This window comes from Amphiprion ocellaris, chromosome 1 (genome assembly GCF_022539595.1).
Source record: "Amphiprion ocellaris isolate individual 3 ecotype Okinawa chromosome 1, ASM2253959v1, whole genome shotgun sequence".
NCBI classification, from domain to species: domain Eukaryota; kingdom Metazoa; phylum Chordata; class Actinopteri; family Pomacentridae; genus Amphiprion; species Amphiprion ocellaris.
In genome coordinates, this window is record NC_072766.1 from 16067868 (window position 1) to 16088133 (window position 20266).

Consider the following 20266-nt stretch of genomic DNA (forward strand, 5'->3'; position numbering starts at 1 on the left):
CAATTAATAAACTAAGCAGACTAATAGCGTAATTTGATGTCTGTATCCAAAGCTTTATTTACAAACTCATTTTACTGATTATTATGCTGTGAATAGTGTTTTTAGGGCGTCTTCAGAAAGAGTTGCCAACCTGTGATGAGTCTCCCGGGTGTGTTCAGCCCCCCTGTCCACGCCCACACACACACATGACCCGGGTCACATGACGCTGAGCCCCGCTACTAGCCCTGGTTCAGACAGACTGGCTACACGGAGCGAGGCTAGCTGTTAGCTTCCACTGTCTAGACGGCCGAGATGGTGAGTAGAAAAACAAGCATCATTCACTCGAACTGAACCGAAACAAACCGTGGTATGTGTTTATAAAAGCCCAACATTTCCACGAACTCGTGGCCTCAGCAGGCAGCAGATGTTTAATGTTTGAAGCTGACAGGGAAGCTAGCTGGGCTGGTCCAGTTAGCTTCAGTACGAGGCCGACTTTCTCACGGCTGTTTTGGCTAGCTCACGGCCCAGAGACTGTCCTACATAATAACAGCAACTTTTAGCTTTCTTTAATAACCAAAGGAACCGCATTTGGTTTGTGTTCTCGGTAGCTGCCGCTGCTAGGTAGCTAAATTAAATGTCAGTGTTAGCAGCTGGTTAGCTTCGTGTGGTGTGAAGTTGGACCGTCACATGCATGTTGATTACAGCAACAGCTCCTGGAAATTATTTGTTCTCCTTGAAAGACCTGCTGTTTGGAAAGTCCTTGTTTGCTTAGGGATTTAAGGACAGGAGTGCTTTAATTGCAAGTTGTTACTCAACTGCTGTGATCTAGAAATTTGTGTTTGTCACATTGATTGCTCCTGTGTTGCTGATTGAGTTTATTTAGGATATTAAAAAAAAAAAAAAAAAAAGAATCCTCTTTGCTATAAATGCATCCTCTGTCTGTCCTGACATCTTGATGACTGGGCCGATTCCTCCAGATCTGCTCCTGCATGTTGAAGCATGTGTTTGTGACTTTGTGCCAGCTCAGGGGAAAATAATGAGGCTGTGCAGCTGCTGAAGAGTGACTGGTTTGTTATGGAAATAATAGCTGTTGTCATTCTACTAGTATAGTGGGATTGTGAGAGTTTACTTGATAATTGTGTCAGAGCACACCCATCAGTCCAGTCTGTGTGCACACTGTGAGGGATGTTGTCTTGGCAGCTCTGGTGGTGTTTTTCATTATTGCCACATCCTATTTGTCTGTCAGTAGAGTCCATTGAGTTGCATGTAAACAAATTCTGTTGCACATTAATGTGGCTGGAAACCTGAAAACAGACCCCATAGTGTTACCATTATTTGAAATTATAAAACTTACATGACGTTTTAGCCTCTTTTATCAAGATATATTACATAGTATGTCATTCATACTCATTGCCAGTCTGTAAGTTGATAAATCATTTTTTTTGTTTGTTTATTTTCTTCATTTTGTTGTCTTAGACCTCTCATATAAAGGATAGATAGCCAACAGGCTCATTCATCCAATTTACAACTCTGTTTAATTGCTATAAATATGCTTAGTCATTTTAATATTAAAACAAGCACCTTGGCACATCTCATCTTGTTGCTCTGGTCCTCCGGTTTTCTGTAATTCTGTGTTTCATATTCTTGTATCTCCAGAGTTTCCTGGGAGGTTTGTTTGGGCCGGTATGTGAGATAGACGTACTGCTGAATGACGCAGAGAACAGAAAGACAGCTGAGTTGAAGACAGAAGATGGGAAAGTGGAGAAACACTACCTGTTCTACGACGGAGAGTCTGTGTCTGGCAAGGTAAACCAAGTTTGCATTATTTATAAAGTAGGGCGCGGAACTCCACAGGATTTAATATAGGGATCTAACCCAATATGAAGCATGGTTTAAATATGCTGTCAGTTTACTTAACAGTTAACAGTACTCAGTCAGCACATAATGGACTTCTCTGCCATACGACTGCCTATTTTGAGATCCTCTCTTTAACTGACTCCAGTGGGAAATTAACGTTTTTTTGATGAGTGTGTCAGATGTGTTCTGGCTTCGGGAGGAACTGAAGGCCTGTGTTTGGAGCCCACAAATATATCAGCTGATATAACGGCATTATTAAGTAATCTTGCCGCCTGTCCAATATTATTTAATTTTTTCTGTTTACTTCTTCTGGCACCTCATACAAAATCAAATTAAGGTAGTGTGAACTAGAATCTTCAGATCTGTGTTGCTGCAGCAGATTTGAGTGGAAAGAGATAATGATATTTAGCACCAAAATTGTCAATGTTTTAAATTGTTTAGTGTTTAATTCTGATTACCTAACAACTGTCATGTCACATTTATATATGGGGAATATTGCCAAATTGGCCTAGTGACAATGTGCTTTTTAGTTCATAAGATAATTGTTCTTAACAAATGTTTCCTTGCCAGGTGAATCTAAATGTGAAGCAGGGAGGGAAGCGACTGGAGCATCAGGGCATCCGCATCGAGTTTGTGGGACAGATAGGTGAGCATGACTGAAATGGTATAAAGTTTATGGGGATATATTTGGACTTGATGTTCATAATTATGGAAGACTTACCCAACTCTTTTATTGCTCTAAAGTGTTAATAGGACAGTGCTCACAGTTTAATGTTGGTAACCTCTAAAGTGGCTCATGCAACCATCCGTCCGTCCATTATCTATACACCACTTAATCCTCATTTGGGTCACGGGGGGCTGAAGTGTATCCCAGGTGACTTACAGTGAAGGCAGGGGACACCTGGATGGGTCACCAGTCTATCACAGGGCTACACATACAGACAAACAGTCACACTTCATTCACAAATACGGACAATTTCGAATCACCAGTTAACCTGAGCATATTTTTGAACTGTCGGAGGAAGCTAGAGTATGCAGAAAAAACCTAGGCATGCGCAGGGAGAACATGCAAACTCCATGCAGAAAGATCCCGGAAAAGCGGAGAGGTGAACCGAGGATCTTCTAGCTGCAAGGCAAACGTGCTAACCACCGAGCCACTATGCAGCAAATATTTGAAATGCTAATCGAGTGGATCAGGCTTTTTAGCTGGAAAACTACTTGTAAACACTATGCTGTGGGCTCATGTGACTAAAAGGTTTAACAGGGCATGTGGTCATCATGTGCAGTCACAAACCACTCTAAATCCCCTCTGCTGTATTTCAGAACTGTTTTCTGATAAGAGCAACACCCATGAGTTTGTGGACTTGGTCAAAGAGTTGGCTTTACCCGGAGAACTCACCCAGAACAGAAGCTACGACTTTGAGTTCATGCAGGTGGAGAAGCCCTACGAGTCCTATACTGGAGCCAATGTCAGACTAAGGTACATTAATAATGCATTTTGGCACAAAGGAAACTGCATGCTGGTTGAATGTGATGATTTGTGACCTGTGCACCCATGTCATTCTTGATGTTTCTGAAAAGCAAGGAACTTACAAAATCTAGTATTCAGGTTCTGTCTTCCAACAGAAGCAGTCTATAAGGGAACTTTTTTCTTGCTCATCTGGTACAGTTTCCAGATAAATATCAATGTATTGATTTAATTGGTTCTGATCTCACTGCTGAAATAATTTAATATTTGATTAATTTGTCTACATTGATAGTGTTTTTTTGTAGCGTTTTTAAGTAAAATATGAAAGTTTTTGCCGACTACAAGTTCATAATTTAAATTTTTTAAGTTTTTCATAAAAATATATTTTTTAAAAGTATTACTGTAGTGATTGTCCTATACTTTCGAATTCAAATTTAGGACCGTCATCTTCAAGTGACAGCATATTGCATGTTTTCAATTTCACTTTTATGAGTTGGGGTGTCTGTTTTCTTCTTGCAGATATTTTCTCAGGGTGACAATAGTTCGTCGGCTGTCTGACTTAGTGAAGGAATACGAGTTAATTGTCCACCAGTTAGCGACCTACCCGGACATCAACAACTCGATCAAGATGGAGGTCGGCATAGAAGACTGTCTTCACATCGAGTTTGAATACAATAAATCCAAGTAAGATCAACATCACTTTAATGTCTCTAATTACGTCTACTTTGCCACCATACAGACTTGCCCTGAAGTCAATCTGAGCAGATATGTCTGTTGCGTCTCTTTGTTAGATACCACCTCAAGGATGTAATTGTTGGGAAGATTTACTTCCTGCTGGTCAGGATCAAGATCCAACACATGGAGCTACAGCTCATCAAGAAGGAGATAACGGGCATCGGTAAGAATCCAGGGCAGCTGCATATAAAAATAAGATCAAACACATGGACAGAAAGCACATCTGGACTAACGCTAATTCTGTGATTCAACAGCTTTGTCGTTTTTGTAGCTGTACTATGCTTTTCTCGTCTGTAAAGTAACTAGGTCCTGAGAAGAGCAACATTTGTTAGCTTTTTCCACTATCATATTTTATCCTGTCCTCCTGTTTAGGTCCCAGTACCACCACAGAGACAGAGACAGTTGCTAAGTATGAGATCATGGATGGAGCTCCAGTTAAAGGAGAATCAATTCCCATCAGACTGTTCCTGGCAGGTAAGAGCTCTTCTCTTCTTTGACAATGAACATATTAAGTGCTGATCCACAAGGTTGACATATTGTAACATCACATCATCAGAGTATCACTTTCCTTGTTAACTTCTGTCATGTTGAAACATTAAAATGGGCCTGTTTTTACTTTAGATGTGACTGACAGCTTATCACATCCTCTGTTTCCTTTCAGGATATGACCTGACACCCACCATGAGGGATGTCAACAAAAAGTTCTCTGTGCGCTACTTCCTTAACCTGGTGCTGGTGGATGAGGAGGACAGGAGATACTTTAAACAACAGGTACCTCACTTGTGTTCAATATCAGTGAACTAATACGTGTACGTTTCTTCAGCACACTGTCAGTCGGACTGTACATAAGGAACATTTTCAAGTACCAAAGTTGGCACCCAACATTTGAGCAGCCAAACAAGCTTATTTTGCCAGTGAGAAAGCTGCTGCATTGTATTCACTGCTACACTCCTGGGATTTATGCTGTGAATTTTCCATTAAAGCTGTTGATTACAATGACAGAATGCATTCTGCCTGCATTCGTCACTCTAATAGAACTCTTTGAGACAATTTAGTTTTCATAATCCAGCAGATTGTGCATTAGTGAAATTACATTTGGATAGAGGTGGGAATCTTTGGGCACCTCACGATTCAGTAACGATTACTATTCAGGGGCCATGATTCGATTCTAAAGCGATTATTGATGCATCTTTAATTCATGTATATTGATGCACTTTTTCACAACACACATTTGTTTTTGTTTCACTGAATAAACATTCATGTTTTATTTTAGCGTGACACAGCTTATATATAACGTGGCTCTTGCCCAGTTTGCTTCTGCCGTCAACATTGTAGAAGCCAAAGTGTTTCCACACGTCTGCTTTTAAATTAGAAAGAGTTGTTCAGATATCACGGTGAGGTGGGTGGCGGTCAGCCATATTTGTTTTCCTCCGTGCGCATGTCGGTGTGTCCGCTCCAGGTGCACATCCCAAAATGTCCCAGAGATGACGTGTACCGCGCTTCTTAGTTACGCATTATTTAGAACCTTCTGTATTACTTTAACAAATTTAAATAATCGAAATTTGGATGTTTGTGGATCAATTCCGATTCGTCCATGTCTGAATTGCGATGCATCTAAGAATCGGAAATTTCCCCCATTGCATCTTCCCTAAGCAAGTGTACGTTGTTTCCCTGTCTATCTTTTTAACATTTGTAACATTGATATCAGAGTGTTTTGTTGCTTTGCTAAAAGAATGTTTGTCATACGTATGCAAAAAAATTATCAAATATTTCTCAAATGCATTTCATTTCTAATGGTGAAAAATCATGCATTCATAGAATCTTGTGTAGTTTTGACCCCTGGTAGCACAATGAAGCAATTATTTTTTTATATGTTTATACATGTGATTGTAGAGGTAAAACTTCAAGTCAAAGGACAGTTCCTGTAGTAGTATTAGTAAAATCCCTTTAAAGTAGAAGTAGCATGTATAATGGTAACTTGTAGTCTGTGCATGGCATGGACTGAGGGTAAGACTTTCTTCTATTAATCTTACAGTTAAAAAGAGCCAAGTTATTCTTGATAGAAACAAACTACAAAGGCCTCAGAGTGTCTTAGCCTGACATGTATCATATCATTATTATTTTAACATAATATTAAAATAATATTATTAAGGTAAAGAATTAGCTATCTAACTGTCAGAATCTCAGAGATTGATTTTTATGTGTTTATTTTTTTAAGAGACAAAATCATAATTTTTGGGGTTGTGTGTGATGCCACGTGTTGCCATATCCTGACATCTGGCTCGCATTTAGGGAATTCTTGTGTGACGTCTCTGTGGAGCCTCACTGACAGATTTTCTTAAGAATATTGAAGTACACATATGCATTCTTACATCTTTTCAGTTTGTTTCCTGTCAAATTGCTTTTTGTCTTTTTTTTCCATCTGTTTGTCCACTACTCTGTCCTTATTTTACTGTAGGCTTTTAATTTTTCATTCTTCTGTTCTCTGTGTTTAGGAGATTGTTTTGTGGAGAAAAGCTCCAGAGAAGCTGAGAAAAAGAAACTTCCATCAGCGCTACGAGTCTCCCGAGTCCCGAACCCAACCGGTTGAAGCGGAGCAGCCAGAGATGTGAAGGGGGCCGGGCTATGAACTGAAAATCCACACAGACGCACCACAGCTCTTCACTGCTGAACAGCCAGAGGTGTGAGGGCTGCCCCACTATCTCCCTGGACTGAGCAATGTCTGTATACATGAATACACATAACATACCTTTAGACATCCCCCCCTCACCACGTCACAGCTTCGGATGTGAGCTGCCCACCATCACTCTGTCCAGCAGGACCGAAACACACTCCCATACACATGCACACAAGCATACAATCCAAGTCTGCAGAATGTTAAATGTCAAGGCAAGAGTGCAAAACAAACCAACCCAAGTAACAAACAGTGAGACGGCCTATTTGATCCCGGCGTCACGGACTGAAAACACACTCGAGCACACACAAGTGAAGCCATACAGTTTGCTGAATGCATAATAAAACAGGAGCAAAGACAGAAAAGAGGAGACGGCTACAGACCAACACACCACTTATCTCTTTTTTTTGCAGCAGGAGCTTCTTCTCTTTTTTTTGCATACTGAACAGCATTTTTCCTGGACTTTCTCTTCCATCCTGCCTCCCACATCCCCTACAAAGTGACTTTCTATAGTCTGGATGGGCTGCTCAGTCATTGAAAGTAGATGTGGTGGATCTGCCCAAACAAAGGATGTGAGAGGCTGAGCTATGAGTCAACACACACACATACACACTCAGTACCGGAGTTTAAACTCTCATTCTTCCATCTGTCAGTTTTTGTTACTGTAAGTATGTAAAACTGTCCACAGACTGCTGCTTCCAAGCAAACGCCTGGTTTAATGGGGAATTTCATGCAAAAAATATTCATCTTAACATAGATGTAATCCTAAATTTAACATCAAATGAAAACATATTCCACTCTTACATGTTTATACTTCCAGTCCGCAGCTTATTTTATTTAGGAAGATAATATTCAACATGGCCATTATCATTTCAGCATCATTTATTTCATAAGATTATTTGTTTACATTAAAATCATCATCTAGAGCTAGAACAAATGCCTGTTTTCATTACTGAATAGTCTGCAGATTCTCAATGAATTGTTTAGTCTAGAAAGTGTTGGAAAGAGTGAAATGGGTCCATCACAAATACCCAGAGCCCGAGTGTCGTCTGTAGATGTCTTGATTTGTCAGAACAGCTCCCTAAAACGCAGCATATTAGAAAGAGCAATCAGTTTTTTGTTGGTTGAGTAACTGATTATTTATCTGTTCACTGCTGTTCCTAAAGTATCACACATTCGCACGTGAGTTCAATCTTTTGTTAAGATGAATATTTGCTGTAAATGTTTATCAGTTTACAACAGAAATTTCTTCAAAATATGTCTAGCGGTTATGATTTCTCCATTTGTCTGCATGCACGAGGCATCTTGTTTGATCTTTTACCGTGCTGCCTTTTTTTTAGGGTTAATCTATAATTGTTATTTGAAATGTTTGTACACCCATATTTCAAACAAGAAAATGATTATTTTTGTTTGTGTCAGTAAGGTTTTTGGAGAAGGTAGAATTAAATTTCAGCACCTCACATGAAATTCTTCTTTAATTGGGGAGAGAAAGAAACTCAAAACTGTGATATACTGCATCTGCAATTGAGAAAATGCAGTTATTTGTAATTTGGGTGAAATGAACCTTTATGTTCTCATCAGTCAATGTAAGAAAAAGATTTTCTTCAGTTTCTTTCTTGAAAAAATACTGAAATTATGCAGCTGCTTTAACCTAAAAGTGACGGTTCTTTAATTGCTATTCAAGCGGCAGTTTCTGTTTCCATCTCGAATGATTCAGTTGAAACATGAAATGATAGCTAGCCATAATCAGCAGACTGTAAATTCACTGTTCCTGTCAGTTTCACCTTGTTTATGATAAGGTGCAGTTTTTGAGCCTGTTGGTTTGGTATGAATAGAATACTAATGTAATAAATGGCTCATGTCTGCTTTTGTTAGCACTGGAAGGGATGCAGTATCAATATACTGTAACATCCAATTATGTTCCACTGTGATGCCCAGACCGGCAGTTTAGGTCCTGCTTTAAAGACACTGTTATCAGCCCTGTGTGTTGGGCAGCTTTGCCCTTCAGATCTGATCTATGGCCAGTTTTGCACTTTTCCCTCCAATGCTTCACTTTGCATTAAAGGGGCATGGACGCTGAAGCATCACTCAAGGACAACTTCGCCTCAGAGATAATCTGAGTCTGTAATTGAAGTTATGCTGTCATTTATATAACACTACATATTTTAAATCATCATAAAATGTACAATATTTGTTGCTTCTTGTCTCTTTCTTATGCAGCTTATGTCACTACGTTATGTTTGACTTCATAATTGTCTGAACGCAGATCGACAATTCAGGTTTTTTTTTTGTTCCTTCACACTAGTGTTGACCTTGTAATCGGGGTTTTCTTTTGTTTGGAACTGTAATTTATTTGCAAGCAATGCTTTCTATCTTTTTCTTTCTTTCTGCCTGTCAGAAGTATTTTCTGTCTTTCTGGCATCTTAGGGTTTGTTTGGTTTTCTTTAAATACCGTGAAAGGTCACGAAGACACACTTAAAAGCCAAAACTCTCTGCCCCTGTCTTATCTACTGCATGTAAATCCTTACACAATGTCTGACCATCTCATTATTTGTTTGTGTGTGTGTGTGTTTGAGTGTGTCTGACTGCGTGTGTGTGGGTGTGTATGATAATATGTGTGTATGTATTACACCAAACCCAAATATATAGCTAAAATGAATCATGAATAAAGCAGATTTATACTGAACATTTTTTGAACAATATCTTTTTCTCTTTTAGGAGTTTATCATTATTATTCTGCTAGTGGATTTAGCATCTTAAACATGGAAAAAAGCATTGCAATCACCATTTAGAGCATTGTGTAACCGCAGAAAACTTTCAGGAAATGTAACTGCACAGTTAGATGAGTACAATTCTAAAATTTCACTGACATGTTCTTGCTTGTGCATTAAAGGTGAACGTACCTTTTTCTACAATTCTGGCTGCAGATTTCCAGCAATGGAAGGAAAAACTTCTTCAGTTGATTAATTACAACGAAACTTGACTTTCTCTGGGTTGGTTTTCAGAAATTTTCTGTTGAACTGTGCAAGTATGATGTTACGGCCTAAAAATGATCTGATTTGCATTTGTTTCCACAGAAGTCTGAACATTGGATAAAGCCAGCCTTACAATTGACATATTATAGTGAAAGGATTTTACTGAGGACATTTTGTCATGTGATTTTTATCACTCCATGAAAAAGAAAATACTGGATAATATTATAATATGTATAACACTGCTGTTTGTCGTCGAGGTACTTCCAAAACAATCTAAAAATGTTTTTTATTAAAACCAAAACTGTTAAGCCTTTTTAAAAGGAAAGGGTCAGCTGTATCAAATGTTTTGTAAAGATCAATTTAAAAAAGCTGCACAATGTTTCCTTCTGCATAAAGCTATGATATAATAATCATTTAAAATAAGAGTGACAGCTGTGACAGCGACGGTACTGTGCTTTTCTCTAAAACCTGACTGGTGTGTGTTTAAAATTAATGAAATGTGTGCAAATTTGCATTATTGCCAAATAGACAAAATATAGTCTAGTTTAAAGAAAACTCTTTTGAATGTTTTCTTTCCATTAAGAAGACGTTATGGAAGTGAAACAAAAATTCTAAAGTGACCAATGCATGAAATAAAATGTCTTTTTGCCTGCAGTAGTTCATCTTTATCAAATTTAGGTAAGATGAAATGCCCTAAAAATTGCCACCCAATGAGTTTTTGTTAAAAGAAAAAAAAATCTGAATGGAAAGTTGTTTTTCTGCAGAGTTAAAAGTTATGGCACCTTCAGAAGATCTTTTTGTCACTCGTTACTACAGTCAGTGTGCAACTAGTCTCGCTTTGCCAGCACTTTCTGTAATAAGTAAATATGCAGTGAGGTTTTGTTTTTTAATGAAGAGGCAAACGTCTTCTATATACACGATCTTCGGGTTCAGTTACCGAGGAGTCCTTAGTTTTGCCTGTCAGAAATTCTGTCTCTATTGTAAACAATGTTTAAAATGAAATACATTTAAGTGAAAATAATGCATTCTACTAAAATTTCATCATGAAACAGGGTGTGGGTTACTGTATTTGAAATAGAAGCGGTTTTTTTTGTGAAACTTTACTCAGGCACATTTGCGGCCAGCTATGTAAGGACTGGTCCTGCCCCACGTTGTGCTCCCAACAGGAAGAGAAATGTGTTGACCGTCCTCTGTTGGGTTTGACGCTATGTAATCCACACATTTACACCTGATAAACAATATGGAGCGACAGTAGCACTCTTTTAGTTAGTAGCCCGCAGAAGGTGCTCCTCCCGGGGATACAAACCGGTCGTAGCGATGTCGGTAAACCGGTGTGTGCATTTGTTTTCTCGGCTTCAGCGCCACATTAACACTCGGACAAGTCGCATCACCTCTGGCGGCTGTCGTGTGGCTTCGGGGTCTAGCTTGCTACATAAACAACAGGCGGTTTCCAGTAGAAATGTCTCGTCTAACAGCTCTTCGTCTAAACCTCCGGACACATCGCTGTTTGTCCCCGTCTCCCTGAAGACCGACCCCGCGGTGCACGGGACGGTGGGAGCCGAGCTGACCCAGCCGCTCGATAAAAGTGAGTAAACATCAGCACCAAACATTCCCACCTCGTTTTCTAAAGTGTTGAATAATTCCACAAGCTTGCAGGGAATTTTAGAGGCGATTTTCTGTGTAAGTTCTTGCTTCTATGTCGTTTCTTTGTGTCTGTGATTCAGATGAACTGCTGAAAATTCTGAACCGGTTTTACAAAAAGAAGGAGATGCAGAAGCTGGCAGCAGACCATGGCCTTGACGGTGAGAAAATACACTGCTAAGTTACCTGTTGATCATTTTGTGTCAGTGCTTTATCTTCCCAAACACCTACCATTAACACGAAATGTGTAAATGTTATTCAACTGGTACTTCTTTTTCCTCAGTCAGTATCTGTCTCTGTGTGACTGTCCACAGGATTCAGTGTGTCATATGTTAAAACATGTACTCTGAAATTTAATGTAAAAGGTGGTGAAAGCTGTAAATAACCAGAGAGCGTACATATTCGGAATGAATGTCACAGAGCAAATAAAGACAACTAAAACCAATATCTTCACAAGTAAACATACAGCTAGAGACCCTGCTGTGATTTTTTTGAACTGTCTAAATTGTGTTTTTCATTTGCTTATATTCGAAATCATATTCAAGTGTTTCACTATGTTTTTACATATATTCAATAGATATGCCAAAATATTCAATAGTAGCACAAATATAAATGTGGTGATTATATAGGCGAGTGAAAACCGTTCTAATGAACTGTAGTGATGATATATGCAGATAAGAAAAAGGCATATGGGTCAGTTGGAGCTTGTGGATCATGAAATAGATCAGGTGTGTCAAACATAAGGCCCATGGGCCAAAAGTGGCCCGCCAAAAGGTCCAATGTGGCCCGTGGGATGACTTTGTAACAAAGAACACATTGACTGCAAGCCATAAGTTTGTAAAACTGCAAATTTATAATTATTTCGAGATCTACTATATTGTTCAGTTCCAGATCCCTAAATGTGTTGTGCCTTTGTAGATACTCTGTGATCTGTAGGTTGTAATGTGTAAACTGAGGCATAATATTGTTGAAATTTTACTCATTTTTCTTAAAAAAGTTCAGATTTTTCATAATGTTTTGTAAATAGATAGTTCATTAAATGTGAAAATTTTCAGAATTGTACTTTTTTGCACTCAAACCAAGTGAAAAAATTGGAGTTGTCCTTGTTTATAGGCTATTATGTTATGATTTTACTGGTCCAGCCCACTTGAGATCAAATTGTGCTGAATGTGGCCCCAGAACTAAAATGAGTTTGGCACTCCTGAAATAGATGGTCAGCATGTTAAGTTTGAAACGAAGCTTTGATAAGGATATTCTATGAATCTTCCATGTGTCATTGCGCTCATTAGGAGATATTCTGCCGGTTTCAACATTCAAATAGCAAAATATCCCGAAAACAAAGATTGTGCTCGATCTGAATACAAACAAAAGCGATGCAGCTAATGACAGGAGGTGAAAATTAAATGATAGTCAGACTTCGGGGAGACTTATGATGTACATTTGACAGAGTGAAGAATCTTCTTTAAGTTGATGCTTTTTATGCAAACTTCAGCTGCGCTAATGACCTGCGTGGTTTATCATAGGTTACTCTGTGTGATGTACAATCTACAGGTCGGCTAAGAATCCCAAGCTCTGCCTGATTCTCTCCTATTCTAAAATGAGTTAGGATTTTTTGGTGTTAGTGTAATTCATGAGTGTGGCAGTCAGATTAGAAATTCACACCACTGGAAGTAACGGGAGCAAAATAAATAGCAATGCTATGGCTGAGCATTTCCGCCTTGAAACTGCAGTATATTGATTACAGACTCAAAAACACTTCCAGGGTTTCATCAAACTACTCCTACAGGCTCTCTGGTGACTGATTTCGGCACAGACCTCTTCATCTCATGCATTTCTCTCTGTGTGCACATGCAGCTCGTCTGTTCCATCAGGCCTTCATCAGCTTCAGGAAGTATGTCCTGGAAATGACGTCACTCCCTGCAGACCTTCACATCATCCTCAGTGACATCTGCTGCGGAGCAGGTTAGTCGCCTCGTGATGGACTTGTGTGTGTGTGTCTGTGTCTGTGTGTGTGTGTGTGTGTGTGTGTGTGTGTGTGTGTGTGTGTGTGTGTGTGTGTGTGTGTGTGTGTGTGTGTGTGTGTGTGTGTGTGTGCAGTTATTGTTATTCACTTGCGATATCTTTTTCAATAACTCTGTACTTGTGTATCTCAAGGCCACATAGATGATGTCTATCCGTACTTCATGCGTCATGCCAAGCAAATCTTTCCCATGCTGGACTGCATGGATGATCTTAGAAAGATCTCAGACCTTAGAGTTCCAGCCGACTGGTACGTATCACAGTCTGACCACATGCCATACATCATCTGTACACATGTCATAACATGGATTTATATGTGCTCATCAGGTACCCTGAGGCTCGTGCCATCCAGAGGAAGGTGATTTTCCATGCTGGGCCGACTAACAGCGGTAAAACGTACCACGCTATCCAGCGCTACCTGGCTGCTAAGTCTGGAGTCTACTGTGGTCCTCTGAAGCTGCTGGCACACGAGATCTTTGAGAAGAGCAACAATGCTGTGTGTATTTGTTTTCTTTAGTTTTGTTTCTTCAGTTTTGTTTAAAGGAGAACTCACATGTCTTGCAGATGCTATTCATAAGTGAAGCCTTTTAGTGGCTCTAGAGGAACGTGCGTGAATCTCACAACTGCCTAAATCTCAGAGTGAACAGTTAGTGGCTGTGTTGTAGGAAATGTAGGTGGAATGTCAAAGAATACACAAAACAAAAAAGACAATATCTTTGTTGCATCAGTTATGAGCCTTTTTGTAAACTGTCTATTTTTAGTTGAACTCACAGTGTCACAGGATTGCAACTCTACATTAGTGGTATGCTCTTAATATTTTATTTTATATAATTTTTATGTGCTCATGTCTTTATTTCACTGTCTACCCTGTCTTTTTTATTCTCCATGTATATGTGTATTGTCATATGTTATCTTAAATTTCTATGTTGATTCTGATGACTGTTCTTTGTTTATGTACTCCCAGGGTGTTCCATGTGACTTGGTTACTGGAGAGGAGAGGACTTTTGTAGACTCGGAGGGTCGAGCAGCTGGTCATGTAGCCTGCACCATCGAAATGTGTAGCGTCAACACACCTTGTAAGTAGACATAATGCATACTGGATGTGATGATGATGATGCTTCGATTATTTTTTATATTTGGTTCCATTTGTGTTAACATCTCCTTAGAAATTTCTGTTATGTAAACCTAATGATGGTTCACAAAACATATAACGCATAGAAACAAATATGTTTCTATCATCATCCAAATTTAACAATGATATCTGCCATTCTTAATATTAAGTCCTGTATAAAATTATACACTATTGTAAATTTTGTTTGTGCTAATTGCTAAAAATTTTTTTTTAGCAGATTTCTATTTTCTGTTCATTTTATGTGTCTGTAGATGAGGTGGCAGTAATAGATGAAATTCAAATGATCAGAGATCCTTCCAGAGGCTGGGCGTGGACCAGAGCACTGCTGGGTTTGTAACACATGTTCCAAAACATGCAAACACACACGAAAGAGCTGCTGCAGCTGCTGTGACAAGTCAGACATAAACTAATGAGCATCTTCTGAAACTTTCTTGTACAATTCTGTATATCTGGGCAGGTCTTTGTGCAGAAGAGATCCATGTGTGTGGGGAACCTGCAGCCATTGACTTTATCAGAGAGCTGATGTACTCCACTGGAGAGGAGGTGGAGGTGAGACTAACATACAACACAGCAGAAGGACAATGTTCTGGACGATGTTTAACCTCTTTCTTGGAAGCACAACTCTCTCTCTCTTTAACTCATTCTCCATCTATCTACAGGTTCACACCTACCAGCGCTTGACTCCATTCTCCATCCTGGATCATGCCGTGGAGTCATTAGACAACCTGAGACCGGGAGACTGTATTGTTTGCTTCAGTAAAAATGACATTTACTCTATAAGCAGACAGATCGAGGCCAGAGGACTAGAATGTGCTGTAATTTATGGGAGCTTACCTCCAGGTGAGTGCGGGAGTGTTTTTTAGGAATGCGTATACTTGTCACAGGAATGTGTGTTTGTGTTTAAGGTACAGAGCTAGCATGTCAACTTGGTACTCAGTCCTTCTTAGGATTAAAAAACAGTTTGCAGCAAAGATCAGAAAAAGTTTGTCTACCACTGTTTTGTTTTTTTTAACCATGAAGCATCTCTGTTCATCATAGAAAAGTGATTATAATCCTAGAAACAAATTGTCTTTTGAAAAAATGTTTATTTTCAGCTTAAGCTCATCTTATGTAACAAAATCATTATTTAGTTTCACAAAAAGTGTTTTTTGTACATTCAGAATTAGATTATAAACCATCGTTTGGGTGTTTTGTGTGAAAAGACCCAAGCTTAGTTGTTTCTTTGATTTACAGGCACCAAACTGTCACAGGCCAAGAAGTTCAATAACCCTGATGACCCCTGCAAGATTCTGGTTGCCACAGATGCCATTGGCATGGGTCTTAACCTGTGAGTGCCTTGCATTGTTAAATGATGTCAGATTAATTTCAAGTTACAACAAAAATTCATTGTGAGAAAACAAAAGCTCAAATAATTTCTGATTAAGGTTTTCTGCAATGTCTGATAATTATCATTGTAATCGTTATTATCTCCATATTCTCTAGAGTTATTTTTATCTATATTGGTTGTGTCACATTTATTTTTATAAGTAGTGCACAAATACAGCACACACCACTAGAGATATTTGAAATAGTTCACATGAGGGTTTTAGCAAGACTCTAATCTTCAAGCTGTGGCTGTTGATGTGGCAGATGATCATCAATAAATTGTGTCGATTCTACCAGCTCATCTAATATCTGTGCATTTTCTGTGTCTGGTTTTCCCCCCTCATCTACCTCCAGGAGTATAAAACGTATCATCTTCAACAGTCTGGTAAAACCAAACATTAATGAGAAAGGGGAGAAACAGATGGAAACCATCAGCACATCACAGGCTCTGCAGATTGCTGGTCGTGCAGGGAGGTCAGTGTCATTTCTCTCTCAGGTTGTCCCTGTTCTGAAACAGTAAAGGTGAGAGAGAAGAGGATACATACAAGTTATTTTAGTTTCTGTCTGGTGACTTTTCTTCTCTGTGGCCTGTTGTAGGTTCTCCTCCAAGTTTAAAGAGGGAGAAGTTACGACTATGCACAGAGATGATCTGCCTGTTCTGAAGGAAATACTGAGCCACACTGTGGATCCCATAGAGGTGAATATTTTACACACAATCTCATCACACTCAAGAATCCCAAAAATGTGCATTTATACATTTTACGAATGTTTTCTCTCCTTTGCCTCAGACTGCAGGTCTTCATCCGACTGCAGAGCAGATAGAGATGTTTGCCTACCATCTGCCTGATGCTACACTCTCCAACCTTCTTGTGAGTATCACCTACTATTAAAACAGCAGGTGGAAGAAAATAATTTCTCCCAGCTTCATTTCTGGGTCTTTGTTAGTGGTCAGAGTTGCAAAGTTGCCATCAAATAATGCAAGTCTTTAAATATCAGAATACAGCTTGACACCTGTTCAAGCTGTATTCTGCTAATCAAGACCATGAGTTGTAGCTAAAAGTAAATCTACTAAAAGCACCCCGAGTTAACATTATTTATGGGGCCAAATTAGTTTTTCTCTGTAGCCCCAAGAAGGGCTATTTTCAGGAGCTACATCGATTCAGTAAGGACTGTTGGTCACTTTTTTGAGATATGTGACCATTTTCAGATACATGTTTACATGGTTCTATTTATCTCAATAAAGAAATGTCCAAATGAATCAAAGACATTCAGTAAAATGCCTTAAATAGTGCACTTTATGAATGTAGCTGTTCTAATTACAGGAGACAAATCTGTGTGAACAAAAGTTTCTTAAGTTTTGTCTTTAACAACTGAATGGATTGTTTAATATAATTTCAAATCTAATCACAACCCAGAAAACAAAGATAAGAGATACATTGGCTTTCATAGACCTGCCAGTACTAAATACAAAGCACTGTCATTAGTTTTCATGAAGGGATGCGATGCAGTTTTTTCCTTCTGGATTGGAGAATCAGTCAATAATCTACAAAGCTTAAGAATAATAATGTGGTTTGTTATGAGGCATTTCTAGTCTTCCAAAGGCCAGTGGAGTAAATGAACATGAATAAAGTAGCAAGTTCATGAAGCCATTGTGACACATAAACACAATAAAATACTGAAAGTACTCTGTCAGTAAAAATGTTAATACAAGCCAAACACACAAATTCTGACATATGCCATAAAAAAAGACACTTAAGTTGAAGTGTAAAGTTTTGTCCATCTATTGACACATCATCTATTGTGAATCTCTTTGTCTGTTATTGTCTCAGGACATATTTGTCAGCCTTTCTCAAGTGGATGGTCTGTATTTTGTCTGCAACATTGATGACTTCAAGTTTCTGGCCGATATGATTCAGCACATCCCACTGAACCTGAGGTCCCGCTACGTCTTCTGTACCGCTCCAATCAATAAAAAACAACCTTTTGTATGCACCTCCTTCCTAAAGGTAAGAATTAATAGAAGTAAACATGACAAAGACGTTTGAGATGTCAGGTAAGGTGAATCGAGTTTGGTGGAGCAGTGGAGGACGCTGATAAGGAGAGTAAAAATGATTAATAATAGTGACAGCGGTGGCAGGGTTTATAGGGGAAGGGTAACTGAGTGAAAGACCAAAGAAAATGCTGGAACTAATCCAGTGAGTCAGTGTTGGGAAAATAAAAAAAAAAATCCAAGGAGGGAAGAATACATTGACACTGAACTGTGTCCCCTCTCACTTCATGGTTATATCATACTAATAAAGGAAGATTAGCTCCAGAATAGCGTTATGATCAAGAAACAACCTTTGAGATTCAGGGCAAAGGGCATCAGTGTGTGTGAAGAAACTGTAAATGCAAACCAGAATATCTGCTTTGTTTAAAGCAGTAATAACGTTTGGTTGTTTAATACTGTCCTGTACAGCTTCATTAGTCTCATTTGAATCTCGTCTCTTTTGCAGTTTGCCCGTCAGTTCAGTCGAGACGAACCCCTGACATTTGACTGGGTTTGTCGCCATGTCAGCTGGCCTCTGGCTCCTCCGAAAAACATCAAAGACCTGGTTCACCTGGAAGCCGTCCATGATGTGTTGGATCTGTACCTCTGGTTAAGGTGACTTTATATTTCCATGTCTCTGGTTGTCACTTGGTATGATCTTCACCACATGCATTTATGACTTATCATTTGTTTCTGATGACTCTTCTTCATGACATAACAAGTCCTGTTTATGAATACAGGCAACCTTCAGCCTCGTAGCTTTTAACTTCTGTCATTCTCTGCAGCTACCGGTTCATGGACATGTTCCCAGACACTGCCTTTGTTCGGCAAATCCAGCGGGAACTTGATGATATCATCCAACAGGGTGTCCGAAATATCACCCGTCTCATCAGAGCCACCGACCCAAACATCACTGACCCGCTGCAGACACAAAGCAACAGGCGTAGCCAAACGGGCAGCAACATTGGTGCTGCCAGCAGTAGCGTTTTGACCAAAACCAGAGGTCAAAGGGGACAACGAGCCTCAGGAGGGGTGATGGACAGCTCTCTGGCTAGTCGTCTGGTGAGGGACGGGCTGCTGACCCCTGATTTGCTCCAGCAGCTGCAGAAAGAGTGGTCCAAAGATCAAAAGCAGGAAAACGCCAGTCAGAATGCTTTCGATGCCCAACATCACAACAACAATCACGGGAAAAGAAAAAAGAAGAAGAAATGAGGAGACAAACAGTTGCATGTAGGTAATTGTCTAAGATTATCTCTGTTCTGATGGAGATCAGTAACTGTTACAAACCTTAGATAACATCTGGTGGTTTGTTTGAAACGAATCAGGATTTGAAACAGTTAAATAAGGTGAAGGCACTTTTTCCAGTGCTGAAAGGATCACAATGAAATGGCATCCCCAGCTATACAAATAACACCAACATGACAGTTTGGACACAATGGCAATGAGTTTTGAGTGTGGTCGCATGGGTCTGAACTGAGGTTTACATCAGAATACTAGGTTATTCATGGTTATTCATCATTTTCACTTAAACCGCTTGTTTTCCCTGTGCTACAAATCTCCTAGTTTGTTTTCCTCCAACGTAAGTGTTTTAAACTGAAGTTACTGTGAAGTACTGGCTGCTCTTTGCCCTTTGGAAGGATCAGGTTTCTGGTGAGAGATTCTCCCAGTTCTTTCAGTGTGAATAAAATAATGCTACTTGGTAACTAATTTAAAAACAGTCACATGAGCGAACAACAAACGTCACTGACCTCACTTGGACTTGGCTTAGAGAAATGGGCCCATTGTCATGAGTCTTTGATGTCTGGTCTGAGAAACCCAAAACTGACGAGCAACATTGTGTAGAACAGTGTTTCAGCGGAGGTCCACACCGTGTCATAAATGCTGTTTTAGTAGCATTTTTGAGACCAGAAAACATTTTAAAATGCACTGTATGCAGGTCTGTTTTCTTTCCTTTCATTTTATTCAGTAGCTTCTATGAACATTTCATCACAGAACAGAAGAGAATAGATTGAATGGAGTGGAGCCACGTTTGAGTGATAAAATGCCATAGTTTTTCTTGTTTGTACAATTAAGAGGATGACATTTGTCAATAAAAACTATGTTTTAGGTATCTTGATTTCATGTTTATCGTTTGTTATGCAGTTCACACTAAAAAGTAACAAAATAATGACAGCAAATAAAGAATCTCTGAAGTAGTTGTCGAATTTGCAGCAAAATCTTGCACACTTTTATTCAGTAGAACAAACGGCAGCAAAGGTTCCAAAGATATTAAATCATATTAAGAGTTACAGTTAAAATTCAAGTATGCTGATGAAACACAGTAAAGAGAATTGCATATGCTGAAGGGGGCAATCTAAAGTCATGTCAGATTTTAGAAAAAGGCAAAACATTT

The 20266-nt window shown here is 39.1% G+C and overlaps 2 protein-coding genes across 2 annotated transcripts; both read left to right on the top strand.

Moving 5' to 3' along the window:
- Positions 1-158: 158 nt before the first annotated feature.
- On the top strand, positions 159-9399 carry vps26a (VPS26, retromer complex component A). The gene is made up of 9 exons (XM_023281774.3): positions 159-294; positions 1636-1785; positions 2407-2482; positions 3160-3316; positions 3824-3988; positions 4096-4202; positions 4412-4513; positions 4701-4810; positions 6535-9399. Exons 1-9 carry the CDS (start codon positions 292-294, stop codon positions 6649-6651), a joined length of 987 nt encoding a protein of 328 aa, XP_023137542.1. The 5' UTR covers positions 159-291; the 3' UTR covers positions 6652-9399.
- Positions 9400-10848: 1449 nt separating this feature from the next.
- Positions 10849-19984, top strand: supv3l1 (SUV3-like helicase). Its single transcript, XM_023281766.3, has 16 exons — positions 10849-11273; positions 11413-11490; positions 13184-13291; positions 13484-13598; positions 13676-13844; positions 14313-14424; positions 14732-14809; positions 14938-15029; positions 15140-15320; positions 15714-15807; positions 16200-16319; positions 16443-16542; positions 16634-16714; positions 17675-17851; positions 18341-18489; positions 18660-19984. The coding sequence occupies exons 1-16, from the start codon at positions 11006-11008 to the stop codon at positions 19084-19086; spliced, it is 2349 nt and encodes a 782-aa protein (XP_023137534.1). The 5' UTR covers positions 10849-11005; the 3' UTR covers positions 19087-19984.
- Positions 19985-20266: the final 282 nt, after the last annotated feature.